The following is a 14,442-nucleotide window of genomic DNA, read 5'->3' as shown; positions in this document are numbered from 1 at the left end:
CTCGGATGGGCCGCTGCGTGGGTCAATGCTTCTCTGAAAGGCCTGGTATCTGATCGGCACATTTATGGTGGAGCAGCTGTCTGCAGCCGAGGAGGAGGAGGAGGAGGAGGCAGAGCTAGAAGATGTGGTGGTTCAATACAAGGAGCAGGTCCTCAGTTTGTTTGTGTGTAGTTTAGTTTGTGTGTTCGCTCGTGCCTGGTGTCTATAAGTAGCTGGAAGCCGCAGTGTCCCGGCTTATTTTTAACATGCAGTTGTTCGGTTTCTGCTGAGGGGAAAAAAACCTTCACCCATCTCAAAAACCACAGACACGTATCTGATCCTACGGCTTCCTGTAGAGGCTGAGCCAACGCTTTAAGCCACCGAGGCATTTTGTCCCTAGTTGACGCGCCGCTGTTGTCCCATGACGGATGAGTGACAGTCTTTGTGTTTGAGTCCATTTATTTGCCAACTTACTCCTGTCACACATTCAACAAACATCCACCCAGCGTGTGTAACATGGCGCCACCCAGCATGCGGTCCTATTCCGGCTGGAAACACCTGCCGAGCCCCCAAAGGTTCCTACCCTATGCAGGCTGACCCGCCCGTCAATCAGCTCCTGACACACATCATAAATCGTCTCTCACACGTTTATCTGCACTTTGAGAGACAAACCGGTCACTTTAACGTCACAACATTCTAATCTTGTTTCCATCAGAAGGATTCCAGTGAGATCTTCTTATCGACGCCGCGCAGAACCTCTTATTCATAGTGCCGCCTAATAGCAAAGGTTACACAACATCAAAGGTCACAGGTCACACAGCATCACAGGTCGAACGGCATCAGAGGTCACAGGTCACACATGGTCCCCTCTGCTCCCGTCTGGGTGACGTCATCACAAACGAGTGAAGTCTCCCCGTTTTTGGACAATTGACACATTTCAGAGACAGAAGTGACGAGCTGAGTGATTCTCCCACAGAAGCAGCTGCTTTGAGCTGATTCATGTTCACCAGGTGAAAACAGCAAAACCGAGAGAAAGTAAAGTGTGTTAAAGTCAAATGAAATCACGTTGTATATATTTAGAGTCAGTGCTTCAGGGCGGGGCTACCTTGTGATTGACAGGTGTCTTTTAGAATACAGCACAATTGCCAAAATGCCCAATTTGGGCTTCAAAAGCGTCATCCATAAACCGATGGTTGACGTGGCAACAAGTTCCACTTCTTATAGTTTACAATGGAGCCTCATGCGAGCACATGTCAGTCCGTCCTTTCTCCTCAGAGCCCCCAAATAGGTGAAGCCGGGTTCAGGGCTCCATCTCCCCGAGCGCTCCACCTCCAGCAAACACAGCTGCTCACTCGGTTCCGTCCACACTTTATTCTGCTCTTTTTATTCAAACATAACGTCTCCCTGTTATCCCATTTGAACAGGTGCCGATAGCAGTGGAGCGGCAGGTGGCTACTTGCTGGGCTCGGTGCTCTGAGCTCTACTATGTGGTCTTGGTGGAGGTGCAGTGCGCCAGAGGCCTCCTCTGCCTTCCTGTGTTTTTGCTGCTCACGGTAAGAGAACGTTCGCGCTCCGCTGTCCCTCTCTGTCCCTCTCTGTCCCCTTCAATTACACTAATCCAATCAGGACATCTTAACTCCTCACAGCCGAGCGCAGAGAGTCAAGCAGCAACAGGTGGCTGGGACACCACCTCCTCCACCTCCTTCTCCACCTCCTCACAGCCAAACGCTCCGATTGTTTCAGTTCTGGCTTTGCTGTTATGAAGCCGCCTCACGGTTCGGTGGGCTGAACGACCCCGGCGACCGCGCTGCAGGAGGAGGAAGAGGAGGAGGAAGAGGAGGAGGGGGAGGAGGGGGCCGGGGCTGCTGGGAAAAATAAGTCGTGAGGGAGAGGAGAAGGGGCAGAAAGAGCGGCGGCGTGGACTGTGAACCTGCTGCAGGGGAAGAATGGGAGCTGCGTACGGAAAGAAGGTCAGTCACTGGTTGACGACTAGACGTCGTTTACGTCACATTTGCTTCAGGACAAGTTTAAGACATGACTTCTATTTGTATTTTGTAAAACCTTATGCTCTTACTCCAGAAATCGCTATGAATTTCAAGTAGTTAAAATGAAATGATATTAATAATTTTGCATAACAAGTACTTTTACCTTTTTAATAATTTAATAATACTTTGGTGCGGATATTTGTGCTTTTACTAGAATAACGTTTGAACTGCAGTGTTTCACACTGAGTTTAACTGCTTTTGTTAAGTAAAAAGTTTGAGCTTTTCTTCCAGTTTGTACAGAAACACAAACCTGATGAATCTGGACTTTAGGTTTAGTTCGAGCTGATTAATGTGTTATGTTGATAAAATATGAATCGGTGACCAAAGATTCACTGATTCTAAGACCGAAGTGTACAATGTTTACAGGGTCACAGTTTAACCTGTTAGCATGCTAGCATTAGCTAAATGTCAATCAACCCAAAGCACACCTGAAGCTGATATCGACGTGATTAGTTCTGGTTGGATTCTTAAACTGCTGACTAAGTTACTGTGGTTCGTCCTCGGGGAACATGAATGATTGATCACATTATTCACAATCCATCCGATTATTTGATAAATGGTTTATTTTAGTCACTGTCCAGTTGTTTCCTCCAGACTGATATTTTTCTTGTAAACAAATGAATTTCTTACAATATGTTGAATCAGAAATTATGACTTTTTAAAGTTCGTAAGCTTTTAAAATTCAACAGAAAGTATTCGTTTTTGTTCCAGCACAGATTGAGCAGCCTGTAAACCACAGCCGTGCACCGTGACAGACACCAGTCTGGACCCAGTGGGTCCGACACCATCTCTGACAATCTCACGTACGATGTGTGAGTCGTTAATCGCTCCACGAGTCGCGAGCACGCTGCAGACGTCAGAATACAGCAGGGAGACGTATTTAACTCCACATTGAGAACACGACACCGGGACCTTCTGATGGAGATATTCTGGGATGTAACCAAGACGTGTAGACATTGTTTACAAGCCGTGAGTTTGGCTTTTGCCCTTTTGGATAACTGCTTCCCCTGCTTCATGGTCTGTTGGAGACCTGTCAATCAGCATGTAGCCCCGCCCTAAAGCGTCCCCTGCTTTGTGGTCTGTTTGACTCTAAATGGACCATCATTCACTAAATGAACATCACGCTGTATTGAAGACTTGAAACTAGAGACTGAGACCATGAACTCATGTTTACAATGTTTACTGAGGGAATAAATCAAGCCATTTTCTCAGAAAATTATGAAAATAAAATGTATATATATTTTTTAATTCATGTACATTAATATCATCAGAATAAAAAGAGCATGTAACTCTTATATCATAAAAGTACCTTGAATGTGTACTGAAGTACTTCACTTGAACTTAAACTCGCTCCTCCAAGTATTCGAGCTATGGAGGCGCAAACCCACCTGTTGAGGTGGGCCTGTTTGGGTGTGTTTGTTGCCACGGCGACTGTGACAGCTGTCAGCTGGGTGGCATTAGGAGGCGGGGCCTGTGCCTGTGACGTCACACGCAGCTCATAGGTGTATTTTTAGTGGCGTTCCAGTCAGCAGCAGCAGGTGGTGGTGAGGAAGAGAGCGCTAACTGCCTTATTCAGTTTGATATGTGGTCACCGTGGCAACTGGACCCCTGTGACATCACGGGGCCGCCGACAACGTCATACCAGAGAAACTGACTACGTATAGGACCAACGGAGAAAGGTCACGTGGACCAAATGTTAAATCTCTAATTTAAAAAACGGCAAAATGTGGATCCCCTCAAACTAAATTCGTGGATATTATTTTATATCATAGCTCTATTTAAAGGCAGTTTTTAAACCACAATATGGCTGGAGGCGATGCAACTAACACCAATTAAAATGGGAGTGGATCTCTGTCCTTATTGTAATATTTACACAATGACATCAGTCTCTCTTGTTGGGCCTCATAACAAACGGAGCGTTTCGACCAATCGGAGCCCAGCTCCTGCCGGCAGGTCTACGGTCAGTCTGTGAAGTCATGTGTGAGCGACTGAATGAGCTCTGACACAATAAATAGCGGTGGACTATTTCCAGCTGCCGTTACGTAACGCTGCTCGTTAAGAAGAAGGGGCGACAGATCCAGGATCAGCCTGATGATCCACCGCAGCCTCCTGTCAGGGGGCCAAAAACACAGAAAAACATGTAGTTTTAATGTCTTCAGAGGGTTAACTCCGGATTGAACCAGATTGAGATCAGAGAAAATCCCTGCAGCTAAAAATACTGAAACAAGTAGAAAAAGAGTAAAACTGTAACCGTAAAAACTACAGCTGGAGAAGTTCTCTAAATGAAACTAAACGTTGTTAATGTTGTCGATTTATTAACTCCCCTCATTCTTATAACCTTATTTCAACCTCTTCAATAATGCTTTTTTTTAGTAGTTTATTACCTTTTTAAATGCTGGTATGAGTTTGCAGAAGAACCAGAGAAGAAGAGATTAGCTGTTTGCTGAGCTGTGATTAGACGGTCTGACCTCTGACCTTCAGAATAAAGTTCTGTGTGAGTCCAGTTGCACTTAAATGATCAGTTGGTTCCATTCAGCTGTTCAGAGAGTTATTTTTAAATGATGAAATCATTTTCTGATTTCTAAATTTCTTATTTTTATCCGTAGTTTAAGATTAAACCAACATCTTTGCCGGGGGGCCTCATTTGGCCCCCATACCACTGTTTTTTCACCACAGTCAGAGCTGTAATGATCGTATATGTCCAGCAGGGGGCAGACTGCTCGTCATTAAACCTGCTGAGTCCGAACCTCAGCAAGTCAGCTGATCCCACATCAGCTGTGGAGTTTCTTTTTATTCCATCCGTGCGTTCAAACCCGTGCGACACGTGAAGTGCGGCTTGTTTGTGCAGTTTGCACCACGCCGTCACGGTGGCACCTTCATCATCGTCCTCATCAGAGGAAGAAGAGAACTTCACCACAGTTGAAACTGGTCTTACTGGTGGACGGACTGGGACCAGTTTAGGAGAACAGATCATTCATCAAATGTTCATCCTGCAGTAAACAACATTCATGGGCACTTCTCGGGACCCCCTCCTCCTCCTTAAGGGGGTGATGGAGGAGGAAGGGGGGGCGTCTGTGAGACAGTGAGGGCCTTGTCACCATGTCGAAGCCTGTTGGAGCCTTGAAGTCTCCTAGCAACCAACACAAAGTCCATTCAGTCAGGGACAACGCCGTCCAACTGACCTGGAGTCTGAAAGGAGACCAGCGGCCGGGGACCACCAGGGAGAGGAGGGGGAGGAGGAGGGGAGAGGGATGAGGAGAGGGAGACACGGACGAGGTGTAGGAGGAGAGAACAGAGAGGAGGGGGGGAGAGAGATGAGGAGAGGCGGAGGTGACTGAAGAGGAGGAAAGGTGACGAGGAGAGAGGAAGGGGAACAGGAGGAGGTGCTTCATGAAACCAAACACTAAATATGGGTAAATACTCTGAAAAGTACATGAATAGAAGTACAGAATGAGGTCACAACACTCACACAAACGCACTGTTTGAACTGTCCAGATGCATTGTGGGTAATACAGCTGCCAGAAGAACAATGACGTCTGAATTATTCTTTTGTCATTTTCAAGATTGAAGATATTTATTGTCGCTATCCCTCCTTCGACAAAGCTACAGATGTAAAACATTAAAAGTCAAAATAAATAAATATATATACACACAATAAAGAGCTAAATATGCTAGTGCACCGTGCGCTTATGTCATTTCTTCTTCTGCGGTTTTCCAGAAGGCGTACAGCATCGACCACGAGACTCCGCCGAAGCAGCAACATGCGAAAAATGGAAAGCACCCAAACGGCAGAGGTGAGTTTTCCTCGTTCTGTCGACTGACCAGCAGGGGGCGACTCCTTCGGGTGTCTTTATCGTGGCACGTTATGAGATCGTCGCCGTATTCCGTCTGTGCGTCCGTACGGAGAGGTCCAGGTGTCTAGCCTAGCTTAGCACAATGGCTATAAGCGGGGAGAAACTGCTAGCTTAGCACAATGGCTATAAGCGGGAGGGAAACTGCTAGCCTAGCTTAGCACAATGGCTATAAGCGGGAGGGAAACTGCTAGCCTAGCTTAGCACAATGGCTATTAGCGGGGGGGAAACTGCTAGCCTAGCTTAACACAATGGCTATAAGCGGGGGGGAAACTGCTAGCCTAGCTTAGCACAATGGCTATAAGCGGGGGGAAACTACTAGCCTAGCTTAGCACAATGGCTATAAGCAGGGGGGAAACTGCTAGCTTAGCACAATGGCTATAAGCAGGGGGAAACTGCAAGCTCCATTAAAAGGCCTCCCAACGTTCACAGAAAGTTAAACCTTAAACCAGCGTTTCAAAATATTTGTTTCTCAGTCATGAACAAACAACGGATTTACTCTTTTAATTTGGAGGACGTGTTGGAACCACATTCATTCTCCTCAGAGGATGAATCGAGTAGTGAATTTTCAGCGCCACCATCTTCAGACTGTCACTTTTTGACGTTTTTTACTTCAAACTGAAACCTGAAGACGGCAGCGTGGGAAAAGGCTGAGAGCGGTTTGTCAGAGGTTTTCACGAGGAGGAGGAGGAGGAGGAGGAGGAGGAGGAGGAGGAGGAGGAGGAGGGGAACACCGGGAGGGTCATGTGACCACTGTTTTACACTCTGCATGACTCAGTCGAGAGGAGCGGAGCGCTGCTGCTTCTCCACAGTGAGCATGAAGGTTCACGCAGACAGAAACACATGAGGATCACCAGGACCAGGACCAGGCCCAGATGGATCAGAGGAGAACTACAGCCTCGGAGGGGATGGTGAAGTCTGGTAAGACGGACTGACTGATCCCGGATCCTCCTGCAGAATTTTCTTACTATTTTAAACTGCAGATGACTGTTTTTTATTTTTTGCAATTCTCTAGAAAAAGGATTTTCTTAATGAATGAGTGGATGATGCTTCCTTCACTTTATGAACAGTTTATCATTTGTTTAATTTTTACAGATTTGTTTCATTTAATGTGTGTATTTGCTGAATATGTGGAAATGTGTGATATCATTAGAATAAAACAAATAACAAAAATGTTTTACTCCTTTTTTTGCAACTGGAATTTAAATGTAATTACACATTTAATTGTTATTAATCTATTTTCAGCTTTAAGACGTTAGGGCTGCACTGTGGTGCGACTCAAGTATTCACACTCTTTACTCGAGAACAAAATGCAATTATATTTTACATTTAACGAATAATTCAACTGGAGTCGTTGGCGAGCAGCAGCGCCATCAAAATAATAAGAGCGTGCGCGGGTGGACGTGGGATGAAGATGAAATCACTGTTGGCAGATTCATTTCATTTGAGTAGGAGTCCGGACTTCTCTCAGACTGTTGCGTAATAATAAAAAAACTCCATCAGACTTACAGGGATGTGGTGTTTTAGTTGTGGTTGAATCGTTCTCTGGTGATTTACTTTTCTTTGCTGCAACAGATTGTTTTTTTGGGGGGTTTTTTAATCCCGGTTTGGTCCGATATTCTCTCATAATTTAATCCATGTTCGTCTTCACATCCTGGAGTGATTGAACCGTGTCTGCGGTTTTAACCCCGGTTGGCGTTCGGCGAGGTGGTTCGGCGCGGTTCTGGTTTGGAGCAGATCAATAGCTGAACAGATAAAACGTGTTTGTCTTTTGCAACTTGTGGAGATGTGAGCGTTCTGGTGAGAGTGGAACAGACTTCGACCTGCTCTGTTCAAACAGTCGGCGCTTCTGTTTTTGTGAATTATTTACAAATGGGTCAAATATATTTGTGTAAAAACTACAAATTAAAATGTAAAGCACTATTTAGTTGGGTTTTTTTCAGCTTTTGTTGGTGTAATTGGTCCCAGTGGGTCGAGCAGAACGTAGTATCCATAAATCCGTGTGTAGTTAATACTTGTAATCAGTTTGAACTGTGATGCTGCAGGACGCGTTTCAGCGATGCCTTAAGACGCTTTGAGCCATCTGATTAACGTCGGTGTGATTTCCCTCCCAGGATGAATGAATCAGAGAGAAGAGACATTTTGTCCCCATGTTGCTGTGTAACTGGCGGCGGTGGAGGCGGACTGTCTTCCCCTCACAGCTTCCAGTTGTAACCAGATAACGTTTAAACGTCGATGAACAGGGTTTCGTTTGCTCGTCCCGTCTCGGATCAATACGACACCACGACGTCTCTCGGTCCTCAGACCTGAGAGTCCTCCAGCAGAGACTTTCTCTCAGTCACATGTCCGTGCTGTAAAGGTTTCCATGAATAACTGTCCGTGTGTTGCGTTCATGCTCGTTCTTTGCTCACAATAACGCAGTTTCCTTTGTTCAGTCGAATGTGTGAACTTCCATGTGGGAGGAAATCGAATGGTGAGCTGCAGGTTGCAGATTCGGCGAAACCGGCTGCTGAAGGACCTTTTGTTTTTATCCAGGGCAACACGCCAGCAAGGTAACGTTTACTTCAGCACAATTAAACCGGACGTTCTGCAACTTCAGCCAGCGCCGAAGCTTTTTGTTTAATCTTCACAAAATCTGTGGCTGAAACGTCCAGAGAAAAGTCTGCAGGAGAGCGGCGGTTCCTCCAGGAAGCCGTCCACACACTCGGGGCCGATTTCTATTTTTCTGAAATATGAAGCAGCAGTGGAAATCGGTCTCTGGTTGCGCCTGAGAAAGGGGTCATTGTGTGAGGTGAACTGTATGACATCTGATCTCTGTCTCCCAGAATATCTGAGGACTCGGATCAGATGCCTTTTAATCTGTCCTTTCTTCTTGTGGACAAATGGGAACAAGGGACAGTCACAGCCATGAACACCGTGCTTCATCCCGGCAGAGTCTAGTATGAAGTAACGTGCTGGTGTTTTGCTGCAGACGTCCAGAGGGGGCGCTAGAGGAGCTCTGAAGGGTTCATCCTCTGCATGACCTCCAGTCCCCTCCGTCTGAGCGTCCCTGTGGTTTCTTGCCCTCAGCCTCGGCGTACGCTGACCTGCAGCAGCACCGGTCCGAGGGCGTCCACAGGAAACCGTCCCCGGTGTCCGGCTACGTCCCCCAGCCCGACTACCTAGAGGAAGACGAGGACAACGACCTCATCAAACCCAAGAAACTGGTGAATCCCGTCAAAGCTTCCAAGAGTCACCAGGAGCTTCACAGAGAGCTGATGAGCAGCTGCAAAAGGTGTGTGTGTGTGTGTGTGTGTGTGGGACATTTGGAACAAAAGGACATAGTGAAAAGTTGATTAGCTGAAGCTACTCGGCCATGTAGATGCAAAGGTCTTCACCAATTATTCAGCAAAGTCATAGAACTAAAGTGGATGTCAAGCTGTTCTAATAATTATTTATTCATCGGAAAAGCCCTTAACTTTCATTCTCTGTAGTGACCAGCAGGGGGCGACTCCTCTGCTCCCATAGACGTCTATGAGGAAATGACTCTACTTCTCTGTAGTGACCAGCAGGGGGCGACTCCTCTGCTCCCATAGACGTCTATGAGGAAATGACTCTACTTCTCTGTAGTGACCAGCAGGGGGCGACTCCTCTGCTCCCATAGACGTCTATGAGGAAATGACTCTACTTCTCTGTAGTGACCAGCAGGGGGCGACTCCTCTGCTCCCATAGACGTCTATGAGGAAATGACTCTACTTCTCTGTTGTGACCAGCAGGGGGCGACTCCTCTGCTCCCATAGACGTCTATGAGGAAATGACTCTACTTCTCTGTAGTGACCAGCAGGGGGCGACTCCTCTGCTCCCATAGACGTCTATGAGGAAATGACTCTACTTCTCTGTAGTGACCAGCAGGGGGCGACTCCTCTGCTCCCATAGACGTCTATGAGGAAATGACTCTACTTCTCTCTTGATTTATTCCCTCAGTAAACATTGTAAACATGAGTTTATGGTCTCAGTCTCTAGTTTCAAGTCTTCTTAAATACAGCGTGATGTTCATTTAGTAAATGATGGTCGATTTAGAGTCAAACAGACCATAAAGCAGGAGGCTTTAGGGCGGGGCTACATGCTGATTGACAGGTCTCTGAGGATTCAGGGCGATGCAGGTTTTTGTGTAACGTTTCGCCTTGAGTTGATTTTCAGTTCATGAAAGTTGACTGAAATATTTTAGTTGTCTAAACATGTCTGATTTAGTGTTTGGTTAGCTCCGCCCTCTCGTATCACTTACAACAGTAATATACATTTTTATTTTAACTGAGCTTTGACTCATGCAGATGACATCTCCTCCTATGACATCACAGCCCCTTGAATGATCAGCTGTACTATTATCATGATTGTAATAATATGTCTTCCACTGGCTGTCTGCGGGATTTGGATGTTGGTCACTCGGCCTCATATAGTTCTACTTATTGGAAGTGTTCACAGGATTCGGGGGTCACGGCCCCCTGCTCATCATCGGCTGGCAGCCGCGGGCTGACCAATCAGAGGGCGGCATTTCTTTCCAGTCTTTTAACGCCTGTCGTCTCGTCGTGTAAAGTTTCTGAAGACACGAGTGGTTGTTGCTAAGCAACAGCCTCCCACCTCGCAGGCCTGCATGCGGAGGACTGGGAAAGTTTTCACCTCCGCACAGCCGCTTATTCACACTCCGGGCAAAGCAAGGTCGCTGTTTTTCTTCTAGATTGATCATTCAGGAGGAAACGCGAGGCGCATGAAACAAACGCACCAACAACTTACAGCTATTACACAACTCAACCGCAGCTCAGAACTTCAGAGGATACAAGATGATGCTCAACTACTACATGCAAAAGAGATTCTGAAAACTAGTAAAGGACACGTGGAATGACGTCACGTGTGGAAAACGTATGTTTTTATACATACATGTACGCATGTGTGCAGAAACACGCATTATGACGTGTTTGGGGTCGTCGTGGCGCAGGAGTAGAGAGGGTGAGCTGGGAACCGTAAGGTTGGTAGTTTGAGTCCCGGCTGCCCCAGGGTTAGCAAGACACCTGACCCCTAAATGCTCCCCGGGCAGAATGTAAAAATCTGAGTTAAAAATGTAACGTAAGTGTCTTTGGATAAATGACCTGTAATGTGATGTTAATATATGCTGCTTACTGCCCCCTGCTGGAGGAAACTCACAAACACACGTCACTTATTCTGATACACAAAGGTTCACTCCATTATTTCACTGTGCCATTGTGTGTATTCACACACACACACACATAAATACACGTATGCACAAACAAAAGAATATTTTTGTGTTGGAAGAATACAGTTTAAAATATAAATCCAAACAAACGGTCATATTTACTTTGTCTATAAATGAACCAGTTACTTTCATCATTGCCTAATTATTCCAACACTTTGCTGCTTATAAAAATGTATGTGTGTGTGTGTGTGTACATATTCAGGAGAATATATGTGTGTAGTATATCTATAAATTACTACACACTGAGGTATTTATTGATATCAGCTATTTTGATGCTGATGATTAATTGATGAAGATGTGTGTGTGTGTGTGTGTGTGTGTGTGTGTGTGTGTGTGTGTGTCCCTTTGCTGTTTTGTGGAGTACTAAACACATTGTGTTACTGTGTGTTCTTTGTCCAGAAGCAGCGGCGTGAGTGTGGAGACGAAGCCGGAGCTGCAGCGAGTTCTGGAGTCGAGGAAACGAGATCAGCTGATCAAACAGAGGAAACAGGAAGAGGAAGCTCGCAGGAAGATTTCTCCTCTGGAGGCCGAGCTCCTGAAGAGACACCAGAAACTGGACGAGGTACACAACACACAACACGCAGTGCAGGACAGACACTTTAGGGAATATAGAATGATGTCTTCCACCTTGCCGCTGTGTGTTGTCTCCTTGACGCTTGTCTCTGGTGTTGCAGTTGGACAAACAGCAGGAGAAGGAGCAGGAGGAGAACCTGAAAGCTCCAGAGTTTGTCAAAGTGAAAGAAAATCTGAGACGGACGTCCTTTCATAAAGAAGAGAAGGAAGTTTAGAGACAACTGCTGTCCTGGAGGACAAAACACAACTAAGGAGGAGGCTGTCCTCATGTTCACATGACAATCTGAGGACTCAACCCGACTAGAGACACTCTGAGGACACATGAAAGACACAGGACAGTCTTGACAGGAATGAACAGAGGACACATAAAGGACAAACCTACAGAATACACTGAGGACGCATTGCGGAGGTATCATGGGCAAATGAAGGACAATCGAGACTCTTGCAATCTGGGGACACACTTGTCCAGATGCAGGACGAAGCAGCTGTGATGTCCTTCAGGAGACCCGACCGGGACAAGCAGCTTTGTCGGGACGGATTGGCGGTCTCGCTGCTCTCTGTGGACGCTGTTGCCGTGGAAACGCGGCGCGTCCCTCTCCTCGGGAGGACGGACTGGGTCGCTGTCCCCTGGCGCGTCCCTGAAAGGTGTTTTAGTCACATGATTCTGAGCAAAGAAACGGCTTCTTTCTTATTAACTACGTTATAGTTTTTAGTCGTAAATATAAAATTCATCAGATGATTCCAAGAAATCCTTTAATCTTTATGAGATTCAGTCGAATGAATAGTTGCTGACTACGTACGAAAAGGTTTTCTTGCGATGATGGAATATTGATGAATTTTATTAATTACCAGGATAAATTTCTTTTCATTTTTATCTTATTATAAAGTGAAAATTGGATTTAATTAGAAGCTTCTCAGCACTTTCATCTACAATTAAATGTAAAAGTAAATCATTCCAGGAAATAATAGTATAATGGTACATTTCTTTCTGTGTATGTAATTAAATATAAAGAGGCTGTTATTTAGTCTTCAACGTTCTGGAAATCAAACATTCTGGAAGTAGATTTTCATAAATGTGGATTATTTCTCAATACGTATAGTTACGGTTAATTCCCGTTTCTTAAGACGCTAACTCATTAAAAACTTAACGCAGTCATCATTAAATATGACATAACACAGGAAACATTAGTCTGAATAAATGCTGATAATTACGGTTTACAGAAGTCAGAATTACAAGAAAATCTCATAATTACGCGAATTGTACGTTGCGATATTTTCTTATATTACAAAATGTTTAGTTATAGCTGAATGACATTGAAGTAATAATTCTGAGATTCTTCTCATGGTTACAGATTCAGTCTGTAATCATTATTAGGTGTGTGTGTCTATATTTGAACACCGTTGTATCACGAGAAATTGTCAGTTTTACCAGATGAAAAATCAAAGTTTATGGATGCAGAAAAATGACAAGTGAAATGTATTCCCAAAGAAACAACGACAACAACACAACACAATCTTGTGTATTTCTAATCTATCGTATTCTAACGTCTCCCCAAAAAGAGCTGCTTTGGTTTTAATGATCGGGACTCGTGAGATGTGAATCTGTCCATTAAAAATACACACAAGTCATTTCATACTCACAAAATACTTGTTTCTTGAATGAAAACACGACGTTTTGCTTCATGGAAGTCGTAACAACGTGACGATATCTGCCACAATTACAAGACACGGAACCTGCTCCTGGTTTCATTACCCTTCATTTGTTGGAAGGACTTGAAGAACTTTTATTAGTAATTGTGACTGCGAGAAGGATCCTGTGATGAAATGGTTCACATGAGGACTTTGGCTGCACCGTGTATTTAGTTTGTAACGTTTATTCAAAGACGTGGTGACCCTGTGACCTCTCACTGATCAGTGAAGTGTAAAAGAAGCCTTACTTTTGGACGTTTTTTATTGTTAATAGTGAATTGTACAATCGTTAATTTTTTTTAATTTTTATTTCTTTATTATAGAGCACTTTAGACTTTTAACTGTACAAATGAAGAATCAGATCTAAACCACTTATTTTCATTCATATCTTTGATGTTTTGCGGCCTGTGAAGCGATTTGTTCTGAGTGACTTGTTCGGATTTGCTGCAGCAGAACGTCTTTGTTGACGTGACAATAAAGCAACGCTGCTGTTCTGGTGCTTCGTATTTCTTCCCTCAAAAGCTCTTCAATCTGATTCATTCTCTCTCCAAAAATCGTCCTTTTATGGACCGGTATTATGCCATGAAGCCGGAAATGTGAGACTCTGGAAAGGATGTATTTAGCAGCCAATCACAGCGTTGCGGGCTGCGTGAGGCTTGCGTAGCTTTTTACACCAGTCTATAAAAAAGAGAAGGGGTGGAAAAAAAGCACGCAAGGGGCTCTTGCGTGTCCCTGCGTTTCTCTGAAAACGCACGACCATAAACTAAGCTTCAGACCTGGTTCTGGTTCTCCCGGGCCTCCCTAAGCTCCAGCAGGTCTAGCACTACATCCTGGGAGGGGAGGGAGGAGGCAACAGCAAAATGCGTTAAAAATGATTTGTGTAAAATAAATAAAACTGACACCCTTTCAAAATAAACCACCGTAGCAATACGAGTCATATTAATAAATGTTTAAAAATAACTCACCAAAAAAAGAACAAGTAAATCAAAGATTATGGTAGAAATATGTTGCAATATTTAGGGACAGTTGCAACTTTGCTGTTTGACTGGACAGATAA

The 14,442-nt window shown here is 44.8% G+C and overlaps 1 protein-coding gene across 7 annotated transcripts; it reads left to right on the top strand.

Moving 5' to 3' along the window:
- Nucleotides 1-1,514: 1,514 nt before the first annotated feature.
- On the top strand, nt 1,515-13,878 carry LOC120834825 (protein FAM107B). Of its 7 annotated transcripts, none has more exons than XM_078092677.1 (6): nt 1,523-1,949; nt 2,741-2,993; nt 5,743-5,818; nt 8,945-9,149; nt 11,523-11,685; nt 11,798-13,878. In XM_078092677.1, exons 2-6 carry the CDS (start codon nt 2,943-2,945, stop codon nt 11,909-11,911), a joined length of 609 nt encoding a protein of 202 aa, XP_077948803.1. In that variant the 5' UTR covers nt 1,523-1,949; nt 2,741-2,942; the 3' UTR covers nt 11,912-13,878. The 7 variants fall into 7 exon arrangements, with proteins under 7 accessions (XP_040059056.1, XP_077948803.1, XP_040059057.1 ...); XM_078092676.1 differs by having other exon boundaries at nt 1,848-1,949; nt 2,736-2,993; XM_040203122.2 differs by lacking the exon at nt 2,741-2,993 and having other exon boundaries at nt 1,515-1,949.
- The last annotated feature ends 564 nt before the right edge of the window (nt 13,879-14,442 follow it).

The sequence above is a fragment of the Gasterosteus aculeatus genome, chromosome 17, assembly GCF_964276395.1.
Source record: "Gasterosteus aculeatus chromosome 17, fGasAcu3.hap1.1, whole genome shotgun sequence".
Lineage (NCBI taxonomy): Eukaryota > Metazoa > Chordata > Actinopteri > Perciformes > Gasterosteidae > Gasterosteus > Gasterosteus aculeatus.
This window is presented reverse-complemented; position numbering and strand designations above follow the sequence as displayed.

What these genes read in the sequence shown, in the direction of transcription:
- LOC120834825 (XM_040203120.2), top strand. Translation starts at nt 6,751, where the DNA reads ATGGATCAGAGGAGAACTACAGCCTCGGAGGGGATGGTGAAGTCTG. An exon ending in GGAGGGGATGGTGAAGTCTG is followed by an intron (nt 6,797 to 8,310) that starts GTAAGACGGACT and finishes TCCTTTGTTCAG; the next exon opens with TCGAATGTGTGAACTTCCAT. An exon ending in CAGGGCAACACGCCAGCAAG is followed by an intron (nt 8,428 to 8,944) that starts GTAACGTTTACT and finishes TCTTGCCCTCAG; the next exon opens with CCTCGGCGTACGCTGACCTG.